We start from the raw sequence: 17,180 nt of genomic DNA on the forward strand, positions 1-17,180 counted from the left end.
GATTTTCCCACCAAATCCGAGTCTCTTTAGGCTTTTTCACACTAAACTGACGTGAATGTGCAAAAGAGCAGTGAGTCACATGACCCGTTTTTTCCCCCCACATGACTAGCTTTTATACGAATGTCGAGTTGGATTTACGTAAAAAATCCGATCTTGCATTGCCACGTTCACACAGCAGATAAAGTGGCCCAAATCCAATTTTCTCATCCAATCTGATCGTTTTCGGCTGTTCTTTTTAACGTGACCCATATCCGACGTTCATCTTAACAGTCCACCCCCCCCATCTAAACATCTAAGTGGAGCATGAATTCCAATCTGACTGTTCAGACCGACCATCATTGCCGCGTATCAGATATCCGATTTCAGTACCACATATGAAAGTGGCCCAAATCAGAACCGAAAAAGTCTGATTCCTGCCGTTCACACTGCCACACAGATAACACACCCGTATCACACAGGACAAAAGAGATCGGACTTGGGTCGCTTTTGCCTGCTGTGTGAACGTAGCCGACGTTCTGATGCTGCAACATTGAAATCAGACTCGGATTTCCAATCCGACTCACGGCACGTTTATGGGTTTCTGGACATGTGAGTGTTTTACACTTTGCATCAGATGACTGGTAATCAGACCATGTACACGTTTCTCTGGATTGCAGGAAAAACCCAGAGTGCTTTGTGACTGGATTAAGATCCGATCACCCAAACCACATGGATCAGACATGGATCTTGACCTTTTCAGCGTAATCTGATGCATGTGTGTATAATAAGTAGTGACTTATGAATTCTTATGACTTCAATAAATAAGGTATCAGTAGACAAAACATACAGCGGCTCAATAGACCAACATCTCCAACATCTTCAGGACATTTAAGCCATTTACAATATTAGGACAAAAGTATTGGGACACCTGCTTATTCATTGTTTCTTGGTATTAAAAAGAGCTGATCCGGCTTCTGTTGAAGTAACTGTCTCTTCTGTCCTGGGAAGAAGACTTTCTACTAGATTCTGGAGGGAGGGAGCATTGCTGTGAGGATTTGATTGCATTCAGCAACAAGAGCATTAGTGAGGTCAGGATGTTGCAGGATGATCACCACCCCACCTCATTCCAAACGTACTGGATGGAGCTCCACCATCCATCATTCCAGAGAACACAGTTCCTCCACTGCTCCACAATGCTGGGGGGCTTTATACCCCTCTACTAGCCCACGCCTGGCATTATTAGGCAGCATGGTGCCCATAGAGTCATGTTTATCTCCCATTCTAATGGACGCATTCATCGGAAGGGGTGTCCACAGTTGTACAGAGTGGTTATCTGAACTACTGTGGCCTTTCTGTCAGCTCCAATTTATTGGAATTGTCTGACCATTCGGTCGACCCTTTGACGTCTGCAGTGTTTTCTTTAATGGACCATTATGAGTAAACCGTTGCGCTGAAAATTCCAGAAGATCCGCAGCAGAATGGCCACTAGGGGACCTGCGGGAAGAGGCTTTCCACACCTGCTTTAGGTACTGGGAGCTAAATGGACGCAATAAAAGGGGACCATGTTGGGGCCCTGAGGACGAGTTTGAGGTGCACGGCTGTACTGCCATAATGCTGCGTTTGGGACAGTCTATTAGACACAGACTGAACTATATGACCAAATAAATAAGACTAAGCTGAGGAGCTTCACTGAATATCCTTTAAAGCCTAGTGTTAGCTCAGGCAGCTTTACATGATACAAATAATAATAATAATAATAATAATAATAATAATAAACAGGACAACCAATAATATTTATTAAACCTTTGATCCAGTCTCTGGACGCTTTGATCTCTTCAAATAAAAGAAACTCCAATAAACTCCATATTTTAAATAAATCTGACCCTCTGTGCGACCCTCTATTAGCACCAGCTCGGGAAGAGGGCAGTGGAGCTCAGCGGTTAGAGCTCTGAGCTACTATTGAAGACAGGGTTGTGGGTTCGGTACCCAGGCTCGGCAAGCTGCCATTGTTGGGCCCTTGAGCAAGACCCTTAACCCTTTCTCCTCCCTAGTTAACTAGTGTGTGTGTGTGTGTGTGTGTGTGTGTGTGTGTTCACAACCACAGACGGGTCAAATGAGGAGGACACATTCAGCTGTACACAGTACAGTGACAGATATGTGCACCGTTACCTTTATACATAATAATAATGATGATAATAATAATAATAATATTAATAATAATGATAATAATAAAAAAGAGACCTAACCAGACTCGTACTTTCTGGTCATTACATGCATTTATTTGAGAGAGAAACAAACAAACAAACAAAAAAAAATGGCCATACACATCTCTTTGTGGTTACCAGCACATTTCTGATTAATTTAACAGGTCATTTAAAAATTACTAAAAATTAAAGCATTACAAACGTTGGGCTGGGGCAGCACAGAAGTGTCAGTTATTAAGGCCAACGGCCATCTGGACACGGAGGCCAACCTGTCCCGGGGCTTCAGCTTCGTGAACTTATTTCATTTCATACTACACACACCTGCAGCCAAAGTGCTCAAGATAGCAGCCAGCGGGCGCAAGCCTACACCTAGACCTTGGAATGGGGCGTAAAGCACACACACACACACACACACACACACACACACACACACACACACACACACACACACACACACACACACACACACACACACACACACACACACACAAAAATGGCTCAGAGCGTTGAACAGCACTGTATAGCCAGAGGTTTGTGGTCACTGGCCTAGCCCTGGAAACTGTAGGCTAACTGTAGCTTCTGGCTCCCCCCGCTGGCCGCAGCTTCACCCGACAGTAGTGTCTTCTTTGTACAGCATTCGTTCAGCCTCAGCCTTAATAGAGCTTTTTTCCCTCCCCTGAAACAGTCTGTGATCTCACACGGGAAAACAACAACAAAAAAAAATAACCCTGCACTCTCCCCAAAGTTCCAGCCCCGATTTATATATATATATAATATATGTATATATAGAACAACTTGAACCCCCCCAAAACGTAACTCCTTAAAAAAAAAGAGAAAAAAGTATAATTGCTCTTTATATCATCTGAAAATATACACCAAAGGGGAGAATCTTTAAAACCAAATCCCTCAGTAACAACTAATAAAAGACGAGGAAAGGGTGAGGAAAATAGAAATCACGCAAAAGAAAAAAAAACACGGCTCCAATAAGCCAGTAAAATAAATAGAAAGAAAATGATTCCTCAAAAGCAGCGAAGAAAAAAATAAAAAGGAGGAGAAGGACGCTTAAAGCCGAATCGAATCATGGTGGCACAAAGGGTGAAACCGGAAGAAGGCAGAAAGAGTGAGAGAGTGAGAGAGTGAGGGAGATCAGGAGCTACAAAAAAACACGTGACTTGGTTTTGACCTCAGAGCGCCAGGTCTCGTGTACGAGAGCGGTCCACAAACTCAGAAATTCGCTGGAAGGGGCGGATCTGAAAAATTCAGCAGTTTCTCGCTACAGAACAGCAGTTTGTTCAGCCAATGAAGAAACAACCCCCCCCCCCCCCCAAAAAAAACATACACACACACACACTCCTAAACATTCACTTGGGTTTCCAGAAGGCTTTAAAGACTGATCTCCTGCTTCGGTGGCCGAGAAAAAGGGTGAGATCTCAGAGTGTTTGCGGTCTTGGTCAACAATAACAACAACAACAGCAACGACAACGACGACGGCGGTCAAGGAGAACGTACAGCTAGCCGGACACCAAGACGGTTCCTGAGCAGGACCAAGAACCAGCAGGAACAAACAAAAACCAAGGAAAAGGGAATGCGGGTCACTTTGGCAGGTGTTTCTTTTCTTTTTTTTTTTTCCTTTTTTCTTTTTTCCTACATTACGCACACACACACACACACACACACACACACACACACTTATAAAGCAACCACCCAGCCACACCTCCTCAAGAAGCCCCCCAAACACACAAAATCAGTCCTGAAAGCCGAGGAGCATGACTGATTCAATGTCCCGCACAATCAGATCTTGTCAGTTCTCCAGGACCTTTCTCCTGCTACAGTAACTTCTGGCTGGGTGGGAGGGGCCAGTGAGAGATGGAGAGAGGCCGAGGTACGCCGCTGTCCACTGCTGGGTGTAATGAGAAGGACAGGAGAGAGAGAGACAGAGACAGAGTGTGTGTGTTTTTTCTTTTCTTTTCGGGGTGTGTGTGTGTGTGTGTGTGTGTGTGTGTGTGTGTGTGTGTGTGTGTCTTTGGTTTCTGTCTGGCTCCCAAATGTGCTGAAATCCATCACTGAAGGGGAATGTAGTGACGATGACAGAGAAACTGAAATGATCCTCTTCTCAGAGACGTTCAAAAAAATTATAATAATAATTATAATAATAATAATAAAGAAGGAGGAGGAGGAAGAGGAGGAAGAGGAGGAGGAGAACTGGTGTCCCGTTGGGTTTTTGAATGTAGTGAACGATTGGTGGCGGCGTCTCATGAGCACGCGATCCACAAAGTGTCTGTATTGAAGAGGAGGAGCTGTAGCTGAGTGACGTAGCACAGGGAGGATGGGAGCAGGAGACTCTGAGGTCCAGTGGCCAACAGACAGGACTACGTCTCTCTCTCCATGGGTGGACCCTGTGGGGGACAACAGAAGAGAGTTAAAGGGACAAACTGCCGGACCGCCGTCAGCAGACGCGTCACTGGCTGTATTTACGTGACCTTTTCACGTGACCCTTTTAACTCGCCGATCCTCCATCAAAATGTAACCGATCTGCCTCTGTAACGCTTTCTGACTGTTATCACGTCACCATGCACCAGGTGGTTGCTATGTGGTTGCTATAGTGTTTAGGTATTTGCTAGATGGTTGCGTTTGTGTGGCTACGGTCTCCCGGGTGGTTGCTATGGGGTTGCTACGTGGTTGCAAGATGGGTGCGCTATAGTGTTAATATCAAGTTTCTATGGCATTGTTTAGAAGTTGCTATGGAGTTACTATGGCATCCCACATGAGTGCTATTAGGTTGATATGGTATCCCACATGGATGCTACTGGATTGCCGAGTGGTTATAATAGTGTTGCTAGATGGTTGCTTTGGTGTTGCTATGATCTCTAAGTTGGTTGCTATGGGTTTGCTAAGTGGTTGCAGGATGGGTGCTATAGTGTTGATAGGTAGTTGCTATGGAGCTGCTAGGTGGTGGCTATGGAGTTACTAAGGTATCCCACATGAGTGCTATTAGGTTGCTAGATGAGTGCTATATTGTTGATAGGTAGTTGCTAATGAGTTGTTTAAGGGTTGCTATGGTATCCCACATGGATGCTACTGGGTTGCCGAGTGGTTAGAATAGTGTTGCTAGATGGTTGCTTTGGTGTTGCTACAGTCTCCCAGGTGGTTGATATGGGTTTGCTAAGTGGTTGCAAGATGGGTGCTACAGTGTTGATGGGTAGTTGCTATGGAGCTGCTAAATGGTTGCTGGGGGTTGGTATGATATCCTATCCTGGTATGATATGGATGCTACTGGGTTGCTATAGTGGTGCTAAGTTGGTGCTAGATGAGTGCTATAGTTTTGATAGGTAGTCGCTATTAAGCTGCTGGGTGGTTACTATGCAGTTACTATGGTATCCCACATGTATGCTATTACTAGGGGTTGCAATCTAATAGCACTCATGTGGAATACCATAGAAACTCCATAGCAACCACCTAGCAGCTCCATAGCAACTACCCATCAATGGTGCTAGATGAGTGCTATATTGTTGACAGATAGGTAGTTGTTCATGGGTTGCTATGGTATTCCACATAGATGCTATTGGGTGGCCGGGTGGTTGCCACGGTGTTGCTATGATGGTGCTATAGTGTTGATTTCCTCATATGTGTAAACGTAGTTGGCCATTAAAGCCTGATGCTGATTCTGACACAGGCTCTGGGATCCTCTGACTTACAGTGTGGGATAACCACATCCGCCTCATACCAGCATCCTGGAAAATAAAGGCAAAATTAGGACACTAAACGCGTCCCTGGCTGATCGGCTACATCCGAGGAGGACGGGATTTCAAATAAATTAGATTTTTAGCGGAGTCATTTCTGTAATAACCGAACAATAAGCCTTCAGATTAAGGGGTGAGATCAGGGAGCATTTGCTTTAAAAGGTTTTTACCATAACTACACCTCTAAGGCGTGTCTCTGCTCGTATCCAGACTGGCCTCTAAGAGGAGCTCTTCCAGGTCCTGTCCGCAGCTCAGCTCCGCGGTCACGCTCACTGCAAAAACACAGAAAACATGAGCATAAAAGGACCGGCTCTGAAGAATTAGCCACGATAATCCTCATCGTTCAGATAATCCTGCTGGAACTCACTGTGCTCCATGACGCAGCAGGCAGCTTTTGGTGCCTCCGGCTCCAGCAGGTGAAAGGCGAACTCTGGCTTGAGGCCGTTGGGCAGGGCGACAGTCTGGGCACTAATACACTCCGCCTCCTCCGTGGAGCTTTCGTCAGGAGAATCGGTCGAATCCTCCGTCCCTGTGGATGCGATGCGGCCTTGCTCCTCTGGGGGACCCTCTATGACAGGCTGCGAGGGAGCAGATGATGGCTCCTCCTCACCGGACGAGACCTGTTCCAGCGGAACCGACGTGTATGTTTCAGACTTGACCGGCTGACCCGTTTGGGGATTCTCCCTGTGTGGCTCTGGAGTCTGTTTCTCCTTCTGGGAGTTCTCTGGAGCTGGCAGCTCTGTTTTAGGGTCAGTGGGCTTTTTTGGGAGTTCACTGTTTGTTATTGGCTGTTTCTTATCAGCATCTATTAAGTGCTCAACCCGAGAGAGCGGGACATTATTCTCTGGACGCTCCTCACTGAGAGGCTTCCTCATGTCTCCTGGTGCTGAAGTCTGCTGGCTTGGAGTCTGTTGATCTTTTTCGGTCAGTACCTCTGCTGTCTCCTCAGTAGCCACAACTCTCTGGTGCTGCTCCGGCTGAACGGCGGCCTGTAGTAACGCCTGAGCGTCTTCCTGCTGTGGAGCTTGTGATCTAGACACAGGTTCTATTAGCGGTGTCTGTTCAGGCGGAGATGGCTTCGCTGCTGTGGCCTCAGACGGAGCTTGTGAAGATTCCAAGGTGCTGTTTTCTGTACTTGAACGTTTCTGCTTGGAAAAGGATTCAGAAGGTGCTTTAGTATCGGCTGGCTTGGCTGCTGCAGCTTTGCTCTCTGGCGCCCTCTCCTGGAGACTTTTGGCCAGGGCAATGAGCGGCTGCTGCTGTTCTGGTGGGCTCTCCACACGAGTTACCATGAAGATCTTGTGGCCCCTCCCGGGACTTGACACGGAGATGCATCGGCCAGGGGAAGGAGGGGCACCTGAAGGCATGCTGGCTTCTGTCACCATGATGCTCGAGACCACGGCTGGACTCTCAGATGAAGTAGGGGTGGGGCTGGGGATGGGGCTGGGGCTCGAGGTCAGGACAGTCTGTGAAGCACTGACTGCTACAGTTACCACTGACGCGGGGGGTGGGGTTTGTTTCAGGGGTAATGTCGGCACCGGGGGATTTACCACTTCGACATCATCCTCATCTTCATCATCGTCATCAGTATCGGAATCAGAATCATCCTGGGTGAGGGGATAGAGGTAGTCAGGTTTTACACTATTTTAGGACTAATACCTTTACCTGTACTGATTAATATACACACTTGATGCCATAGAAGAACCACTTTCGGTTCTATAAAGAATCGGAACCACTGACATACCATGAAGCATCAACACCATCCAGCTTTGCACTCATTTATAACTGGTTCCTGTTCAGAACTGGCTATCAGAAGACGGCTGTACCTGCGTGACGGGTGCTTGACCTTCATCCTCTTGGCTTTTGGCTGGCTTCTCACCGTCCTCCTCATCTTGGTTTATCTCTTGTGCAAGTTTCTCTCCCTCTACCTGATCTCCGGGCGTGGCGGAGTCTTCCTCCTCTTCTTCCGGAGGAGGCTCCTCAGTGGCAATTTCTGCCATGGATGCCGACTGCCTCATCTGCTGCTGCGACTCCTCTTTTTCTTTGGCCAGGACGAAGTTCCGCTTGCAGCCGTTCTGGATCTCAGCCAGGAGGGCGCGCTGTGTCTCAATAAAGCTTTTCACCTGAGAGGAACGGAGGAGGAAAGGCCGAGACAACGAGAGAGAGCGAGAGAGAGCGAGAGAGAGCGTGAGGGAAAACCTCAGCAGAAACTCTGTGCAGAGTGTGTTTATTCATGTTACCCCAAGTAAACAAGTACAGAGGTAAGCTGAGAAGTCAGAGGTTTGCGTGTTCAGCCAAGCTTTGTGTATCCACACTACACGGACAAAAGTATTGGGACACCTACAGGGTTTTTAAAACATTTAGGACATTCCATTCTAAATACATAGGCATTAATATGCTGTGCCTTCTTTGCAGCTTTGCAGTTATTGCCTATTCAACAGGAAGATGGATAAAGGCCTGACCTTCTTTAAGGTACGATCACATAAAAGCCGGGTGGGTAAAGTACACCTTTCACGGAGGACGGCTTCAGTAACTACACTCAGAAGGCAAGTTGCACGGGTCGAGCGTTCTGCTACACCCTGAGGAGAAGCCCAGCTAGATCCCCGGGATTTCTGTCATTGTGTGGACCAAGCTTGAAGGTTCGTACATGTTTGGCTGTAGAATCCCTATTCTCCCTATGTGCGCCATTATGTTGTGTATCTATAGATGGGCTGGAAACTCTCTTACAGATATCTGAACCTCAAGATCTGTGAAATCACAACTGCAGTTCAGAGTAAAAAGCTAAAAAAGCTGTATGAAGATGATGTGCCATCCTCCTCTTGTTTAGTCTTACTGTCTCTTTCTTGGGCTCTCGATCCAGGTCGAGACGGAGCAGTGAGGTGTTGACCTTCAGTGCGAGCGAGAGCGCCATCAGCCCCCCAGTCTTGATCTCGTTCTCCCGAAGGTCAAGGCGCAACAGCCTTGGGCTCTCAGCAATAAACTCGGCCACAGCCACGGCCCCTGGAACATGAGGGCACAGACTCAGCACACAGCAGGATTTTACAATATGGATGAAATTGTATCACTGACATTTTACTGAGTGTCTACTGTCTTTAAATAGGTGCACACTGCAATCACAGCATGTATCATGGCAAAACCTCAGATCTGCACCTCTGCTGTTCACATAATGTGATTCTGGCAGTTGTTTTACAAATTGTGTCAAAAGTAGATGAATCTGATTAATAGGCCAATAGAAATGCTCCAAAATGACCTGGAACATAGATATGACACACACACACACACACACACATGTATGTAAAACTGCTTTATATATATATATATATAAAAGCAGGTTTTCGCATGAAAAGCAGGTTTTCGCATGACAGTGATGATGTATACACCTTTTCTACACCTCCCTACATGTGGTTTAAGTTTTACCTTCACAGGCGAGCTTGGTGGAGGCCAGGCCCAGTCGGAGGACGGAGCGGTTGGCTATCAGTCCGTCCTTCAGCTTATGTACTCCTTCATTGCCAATCACGTTATGACCAAGGTTCAGAGTCTCCAAACTCTGGGTACATGGCTAGAGAGAGAGAGAAAATGAGAGACAGGCAGACACAAATATAAATACATTAGACAGGACATCTGGACGCTCTGACCAACATATTTATTAATTCATGAAAAAACAACTGAAAACTAAGAGACAGGAAAGCAGGGGAGCTTGTAAACAGAGCTTGTGCTTTGTTGTAAAAGAGAAAGAGAGAGAGAGGAATGAATGAGAAACCTGATCAGAAGAAAGACAACCAAACAAAAGACAAAATCTAAACAACCCATCAAAATAAGACACAGCGGCTGATCCTTTCTGTGTGATGCAACACCCATTCAACCCATTCTACACATGTAGCTTCAGTATCGCTGTAGTTAAACTAGTGTTACTCCACTGTTATCTCACATGGTCCAGACCGCCACTCCTCTTCAGAGCATTAGTTAGCAAAATATATAGGTTCATTAGTTTGGATTACTTTAAAAACACTTCAAAAGGAGGAGCTTATTTATATATTGTATATGTACACACACACACACTCTAAATGGACAAAAGTATTGGGACTGCTTGTTTATTGTTTCTTCTGAAGTCAAGACTATTATTATAAAAAACCCTGCTTTTGTTGGAGTAACTGTCCAAGGAAGAAGGCTTTCTACTAGATTTTGGAGGAGCATTGCTGTGAGGATTTGATTGCATTCAGTAACAAGAGCCTTGGTGAGGTCAGGATGTTGGAGGATGATTATGATGATGATGATGATGATGATGATCACCAACTCTCCAACCCATTCAAAAGTACAGAATACCACCATCGCAGCTCTTCCACTGCTGCACAGCTCAATGCTGGGGGGCTTTATACCCCTCTAGCCCACGCCTGGCATTAGGCAGCATGATGCCAGCAGGTTCATGTTTAGCATTGTTTGATTCTGCACTCAGCTTTGAGGCTCAGTATATTGCCCGTCTCCAGCCTTTACTTAATACTAGCGATGCAACAACCCTGATTCATTCCTCTATACTGGTTTCCAAGCTTCAGGACATTCAAAACCCAGCAGGACGTGTCACTCCTATTCTCAAAAGCCTTTCAGGGTCTGGCCCATACTCATCTTAGAGAGCTACTCCATCCCTACTGTACCTCTCGTACCCTCAGGTCCTCAGACAGCAGCTTTCTCACTGCCCACTACACTCTCCACCATCACAGCAGATCCTTCAGTGGTGTGGAAGCAAAACCTCTAAAATTCCCTACCCCAATCTCTTCAGGACTGTACTACTGTCTCGCACCTGTAGACCTTCCTCTCTAATCAATACTTTTGTCAATCATAGTTGAGTGTTTTTCATTCTCTCTGGTTGTTTCTGATATAAGGAATTATAATTATATATTTGTGACGCGAACATGAGAATATAAAATGCTATATATATGTATATAAAAACTAAATAAGAAACTACCCTACATTCTCAGTTTCTCTGGTTTTACTAGTTATAGGCAGTGTGTTTTAAGGAAATTAACATTTGTGTTGTATTTTATAAATCATGGACAACATTTCCCCTAAATTCCAAATAAAAATATTTACTATTTAGAGCATTTATTTCTTTGCAGAAATTACAACTGCTCAAATAATGCAGAGAAATGATGATGATAATTATAATGTAAAGAAGTTATTATTCAGATTTAAACACAGTACTAACATCTGAACTTTAAGAGCATTCAGAATCACTATGGTGAAATAATAACCTCGACGGCCAATCAGAGCCCTCATGTCTCGGCCGGCTCTCCACTAGTCTTTCACATTGCTGTTGGGACTTTATACCATTCATAGTCTGAAAATTCAGCGAACTATTATTATTATTATCATTCCTTTTCTTTTTATTATGTTTATCTGCTCCAGATAGTCATATTCTACTGCCTATACATCTCTACAGGGAATTAAAGTAGCTGAATGCATTCAAAAGGAGGGGTGTCCACAAACATTTGGACATACAGTGTGTGCCTGAACAGCAAGCAGCGCAAGTGAGCGGCAACGACGATCACGAAACGGCAAAATATGTCAAATAGAGCCTTGTTGATCATAATGGGAGAATTTTAAGGTGGAGCATCAGTGCGTCACTCTGCACTCTGATAAAGCTGCTGTTTATCAAAGGCAGTTAAACTATGCAAAACTAATAATGAGAAGCTGTGTGACTCACTGTAATATTTATAATGATATTGATCATGATGACGCAGTTCAGGAACATTTCAGTCAGAAATACCATCTTTTTTTCTATCACCAATATTACATTGGATATGCACTGAGGTTAAGGCACACGCCTCCGCAGTCTGGAGTTATTAACTCACAGGCACGTAGTTTGCTTCAATTTTGCTGCGACATACAAACAGCACTGAGCAGCAGTTATAGGCAGCAGTTCTTAAATATAGGTCGGAACTACTTTTCGTTGCGGATGTAAACAGCAGATGTCTTGTTAATCAGCTTTGTCCATTGTGTATCAATCGTCTCTGAATCTAATCATCAATTTATGTGATACAACGGCAGTATGATCATAATACATAGGAGACTGCATTCAAGTGCTGAAGGAGGCTTGCGCAAACACTCCCTCCTGAGTACTATTACATAAACAAACAAACAAACAAACAGAATTACAGGTATAAAGCTACTAATATATGAAATTAGACACAAAAAAAGACGATACATGGCTAAGCTTTGGGTTAGTTTTAGGTCACTAATGGAAAAGTATCTGGAACTCACACTGGCCCTTAGCTACTGGTCCCGTAATACCATAAAACCCTTACAGGCTGTGACAGCAGATGCCTTAAAATGGGCTTCTGAGTAGAACTCACCCAGACCCACAAACACACACGCCATCACTTCCACTGAGCTGCTGAAGCAGCATTACACTCCTCTGGGAGAGAGAGAGAGAGAGCGCGCGAGAGAGAGAGCGCCAGAGTATGTCCATCTCAGTCACACACTTCATTAACTACAGGATGCCAATGGGAGAGGCAGCAGGGCAGCAGCCACACACACAAACACACACACACTATATTACAATACTGAGATAGATGAAGGGAACTGGACAAGAGTAGAAGGGCACACAGACAGAAAGATGAATATGGCAGACAGCGTGTGGGTGTGGTGGTGCTGAGAGTGATGCATCGAAGCGATAGCAAAAGCACCGTCTGCCCGGGATCCAAATCAAGCTATTTTTGCTGCCTCCTACATGGAAAAAATACAGGTTACTGTCTGCATGGTAAAGTGGGAAAATACCTTCTGCAGACCATGGGATCCAAAATAGCTTGAGATTTTCGAGGACAGTGATTCCCAAACTGTTTACAGCCCTGTACCCCCTCAGACATTACACTCCCTACTGCGCCGCATAATCATAATTATATAGTCTGAATGTATCAGGACGTTTATGAAATGAGGACACAACTTACCGAATGCACTAAATAAGGCTATATTATAATATGTAATGTAAATAATAGGAAATGTGGTTGTGTATTATAAAAGTACGTATGTGTATGATAAAGAGGGGGGTTTTGCGTCAATATATTGTGCTATATTGTGATACAGCAAGCTAGGCAATATATTGTGTATTTTTTTTATCCATTTTTACAAAAACTGTATAAAACATATACACAGTAAAAATAATAAATAAAAAAACCCACCATCATATGCATTAAAGAAAAGATTACTTTTCATCCAATCAGAACAGTGGATGTGGACTTTTAAGCACCAAGCCAGCAGCTCAAAGGCACATATGGGAGAATCTGTGTATTTATTTGGATTTTTGTGTTTATTTATTTTAGGTTAAACACTACTTAAAATGGTAGAGGTTAATATCAATAATTAAAAAAATCAATAAATAAATAAAGTTTTGTTAATCTTTAAATTATGGATTTTGGAAAGGATCCATATATACATAGATAGATATACTGACAGACAGAAAGACAGACAGACACATCTCCATCTCTATATATATATCTATCTATACATATCTATCTATATCTATATATACACATATCTCTCTCTCTCTCTATCTATATCTATATCTATATCTATATCTATATATATATATATATATATATATATATATATATATTCCACTGTCCTCCAGCTGAGAGGCTTTATACCCCTCTAGCCGACATTTTAGTGCTTTTCCGTTTGTCGGAGTGTCTCTTGGATGATATGTGAATGTGTGGTATGCGTTAGAATTACCAGTGCAGCAGCGAGGTAACCCATGCCATTGTGTGTAAGCTGGTTGTTCCAGAGCACCAGGGTCACCAAGCCTTTCCTCTGCTCCTTCAGGCCCTCACACACGTATGCCAGCCCTGCACAGGACACTTCTATTTATAACAGTTTTATGATATTTAGAACATTTACCATAAAGCTAATCCATATCTGTGCTTATTCATCATGATGGCACAAAAAAAATAAACACAAAGAATTCACCACCACACCCTCAGAAACAATACACTGAAACACCAGCCTGATGCTCCGTATTTGGTATAAGAAGCTTCCACTGGTAAATAGTGCACCAATTCATTGTGTAAGCTCTGTAATAAGCTCTAACAAGCAAAATAATGCTAAGCAGGAACTGTGATGATTTTAATTACATAATGATATTGTCGCTGTCCAATGAAAAACATGCATCTCCAAAATAGCAACTTTACAGGAGAAGGAAGTCATGTATAGGCATGTATGGGAAAATCTGACATTGTATTTATTTAATATTGATTGTAATAAGTGTTTGTTGACTTTACGTTAAGTACATTTTTTTTCGTTAATTTAAATTCTGATTTACTTGTTTTTAAAAGAAAATCCAACAGTTTTGAAAAAAAAAATGAAGTGTATTTTTATAAGAGAACTGCGTTTCAGGCAGCTCGCCATGTCTGTCATTTAGTTAGTTAGTTAGTTGTGCCCCCGAGGATACAGGTCCCACAGTTTGGTAAACACCACTCTAAGACTCTTTATATAGGAACCTGATACATTATCATATTTTATCATCATAATACACTATATTTCTAAAAGGCTGGCGACTCTGGCTTGCCTACTTGCCAACAACTGCAAGGGTTTCTTCCAAAAATGTTCTTACGTATTTTCTTAACCTTACGACGGCCTCACACCTGTCTTACACTGTAGGAGTTCAATAGGTCCGCCTCTAAAATGATCAGTTTAAACATAAATTACAGAACTAATGTCTAATTTAACTGGATTAAAGTGGAGTTTGTTCCTAAAGTGCTGCTCGTGTCTATGCAAGGAAAACTCACTTTTAGCTCCTTTACTGAGGAACACTACATTCTGCTCTCCACTGCTCAGGTTCAACAAATATAGGAAGGATAAAAAGAATATTTAGCATCGTTTATGATGAGCTGTGAAATACAGCCTGAAAGACGATGTTCTAATCAATCGGTCTAAATCAGAAAAGGACACGTGTCTTAAAAAGAGCCTTTAAGAGAATATTTGATATTTTTTAAATTACTTTTTGAAGATTTCTGAATTCTGATGAATTTCTACGTTTTTTCTTAGGAAAGCTTTTGTGAATCCGGCCCCTGAAGACCTCAGCGCATGGCCGGGGGTAAGGAGTACAGGACCTTCAGGTCAGTTAAGTAGGAGGGCATCTCCAGCCACTAACACCCAAATGAGAGCGCGATGAAGAGAAATCTGTGCTCACTGCCCACTGACCTGAGTCCAGTATGTGGTTGTTCCTCAGGTCGAGGATCTGGATGTTGTAGTTGAATTTGAGAAGGTTGCCCAGCTGAGCCGAGTCCTGCAGGCCGTTCAGCTTATTATCAGCCAGATACAGCTCACGCAGGTTCATGTTCATCTTCAGAGCTGTAGCTGTGGATGGACACACACACACACACACACACACACACACACACACACACACACACACACATTATACATTAACTGGAATTTTTGAAGTAATTAAAATGTATTCATGTAGTATTTAATTACACTATGCACTCCTTTATAAAATCCAATAATTACTGTATTGTTTTTGTCTTCATGCCACTACTCTGAACAGCTCCTGCAGTCACATTCAGGTACTGACTCTACGTTTTAAACTGGTAACACTATCTGCAGTGGTGTTTTCAGATGTACACACTTCCCAGTAACATCTCAACAACATGATGATGAAAGGTGATGAAAATGAAATATTATTAAACCTTAATACTATTTGTATTCTTCTTGATGCGACTATACTTCTTATGTGTGTGTAGGTATGTGTGTATATGCAGGTAAGTTTGTGTGTGTGTGTGTGTGTGTGTGTCTTGCTTTGTTTTTATTTTTTTGTATTTCTTTTATGTTTGTCGGACCCCAGGAAGAATAGCTGCTATTGCAATAGCAGCTAATGAGGATCCAAATAAAACACTAAAACATAGCAGTGACAGAACAGAAGGGAAGCGCCTGAATACACTCCAATTATCAAGAGACTTTTAATTAACTGTATAAATTCATTAGTTTATTAGTTTATAATCTGCTGAATTCTGCTGTTCTTCACTTTATTCAGAGAGAGTCTAAACTTAGATCTGTAGACGTTCACCTGAGAGATCACTGATCATCTAACACCAGCTGCTGTAGACCTGCTGCTGACACCAGTCTGGAACTGGAGACTAACTGGAGTGAGGCTACGAGTGAGGGGCCAGGATGACTGTTAGGAAGTTAGGAGGTTAAGATTAAGACCAGGGTTAGGGTTAGAATTAGGTCCAGGACGATGATTAGGGTTAGGTTATGGGTTGAGGGTAAAATTGGGATTAGGACCAGATTTAAGGTTAGAATTAAGCCCAGGAAGATGGTATGGGTTAGGTGCTGGATTGAGGTTGAGGTTAGGATTAGGATCAGGGTTAGGGTTAGAATTAGGTTTTGGGTTAGAATTAGGTTTTGGGTTAGAATTAGGTTTTGGGTTGACATTAAGATTAGGGTTAGGATCAATGTTAGAATCAGGGCCAGGATAAGATTAGAAATCCGTTTCGGGTTGAGGTTAAGATTGGGATTAGGATCAGGGTTAGGTTTTGAGTTGAGGTTAAGGTTAGGATTAGGATCAGGTTGTGAGTTAGACTGGGTTAGGTTTTGGGTTGAGGGTAAGGTTAGGACCAGGGTTAGGGTTAGATTGTGGGTTGAGGTTAAGGTTAGGTTTAGGATCAGGGTTAGGTTGTGGGTTAGGCTGGGTTAGGTTTTGGGTTGAGGGGGTAAGGTTAAGATTAGGACCAGGGTTAGGGTTAGGTTTTGGGTTGTGGTTAAGGTTAGGATTAGGACCAGGGTCAGGTTGTGGGTTAGGCTGGGTTAGATTTTGGGTTGAGGGCAAGGTTAGGATTAGGATCAGGGTTAGGGTCAGGTTGTGCAACGACCCAACAGAGTGCACAAATCAGACGTTTGTATTTTTGGCAATACTTTGAAAACCTTTAATTAACATAATCCTAATAATAAAATAAATGTAGCCTAAGAGTGTCTAGCAGTGCTTCACTGCCCTCCCACTCTAATCCAACACTCCTAATCCAGTTAATCAAGACGTATTCTGGACCTTTTGAGAGGAAGGTGTGTTCCAACAGTGCTGCATCTACACCCTGCAGGGCGGAGTCCCTCCAGCAGCAGGACTGGGCACGTTTCAGCTGAATAATCCTCTAGCTTGGAGGCCGTTCTTCCTCTCAGTCTCACTGCTGGACACCTCCTTTTCTTTTCTGAACCACTGATAGTCTGATTAGATCCCAACTTCTCACCACAATGACCTCCCCAAACTCCACAACAG

At 43.5% G+C, this 17,180-nt stretch overlaps 1 protein-coding gene across 2 annotated transcripts in view; it reads right to left on the minus strand.

Moving 5' to 3' along the window:
• Nucleotides 1–2,236: 2,236 nt before the first annotated feature.
• ppp1r37 (protein phosphatase 1, regulatory subunit 37) overlaps nt 2,237–17,180 on the minus strand; it is a 69,652-nt gene continuing 54,708 nt past the window's right edge. Inside the window, exons 7-14 of one of the 2 annotated variants that reach the window (XM_072694514.1) lie at nt 15,113–15,268; nt 13,646–13,758; nt 9,341–9,482; nt 8,757–8,923; nt 7,750–8,046; nt 6,291–7,530; nt 6,105–6,195; nt 2,237–4,579 (exon numbers count right to left, since the gene is read on the minus strand). In XM_072694514.1, coding sequence (XP_072550615.1) covers nt 6,107–6,195; nt 6,291–7,530; nt 7,750–8,046; nt 8,757–8,923; nt 9,341–9,482; nt 13,646–13,758; nt 15,113–15,268 — 2,204 coding nt within the window. In that variant the 3' untranslated portion in view covers nt 2,237–4,579; nt 6,105–6,106. Of the gene's footprint in view, nt 4,580–6,093; nt 6,196–6,290; nt 7,531–7,749; nt 8,047–8,756; nt 8,924–9,340; nt 9,483–13,645; nt 13,759–15,112; nt 15,269–17,180 lie in introns of both variants that reach the window. The other variant, XM_072694513.1, reaches the window with a different exon arrangement.

Source organism: Salminus brasiliensis, chromosome 13 (assembly GCF_030463535.1).
Source record: "Salminus brasiliensis chromosome 13, fSalBra1.hap2, whole genome shotgun sequence".
NCBI classification, from domain to species: Eukaryota; Metazoa; Chordata; class Actinopteri; order Characiformes; family Bryconidae; genus Salminus; species Salminus brasiliensis.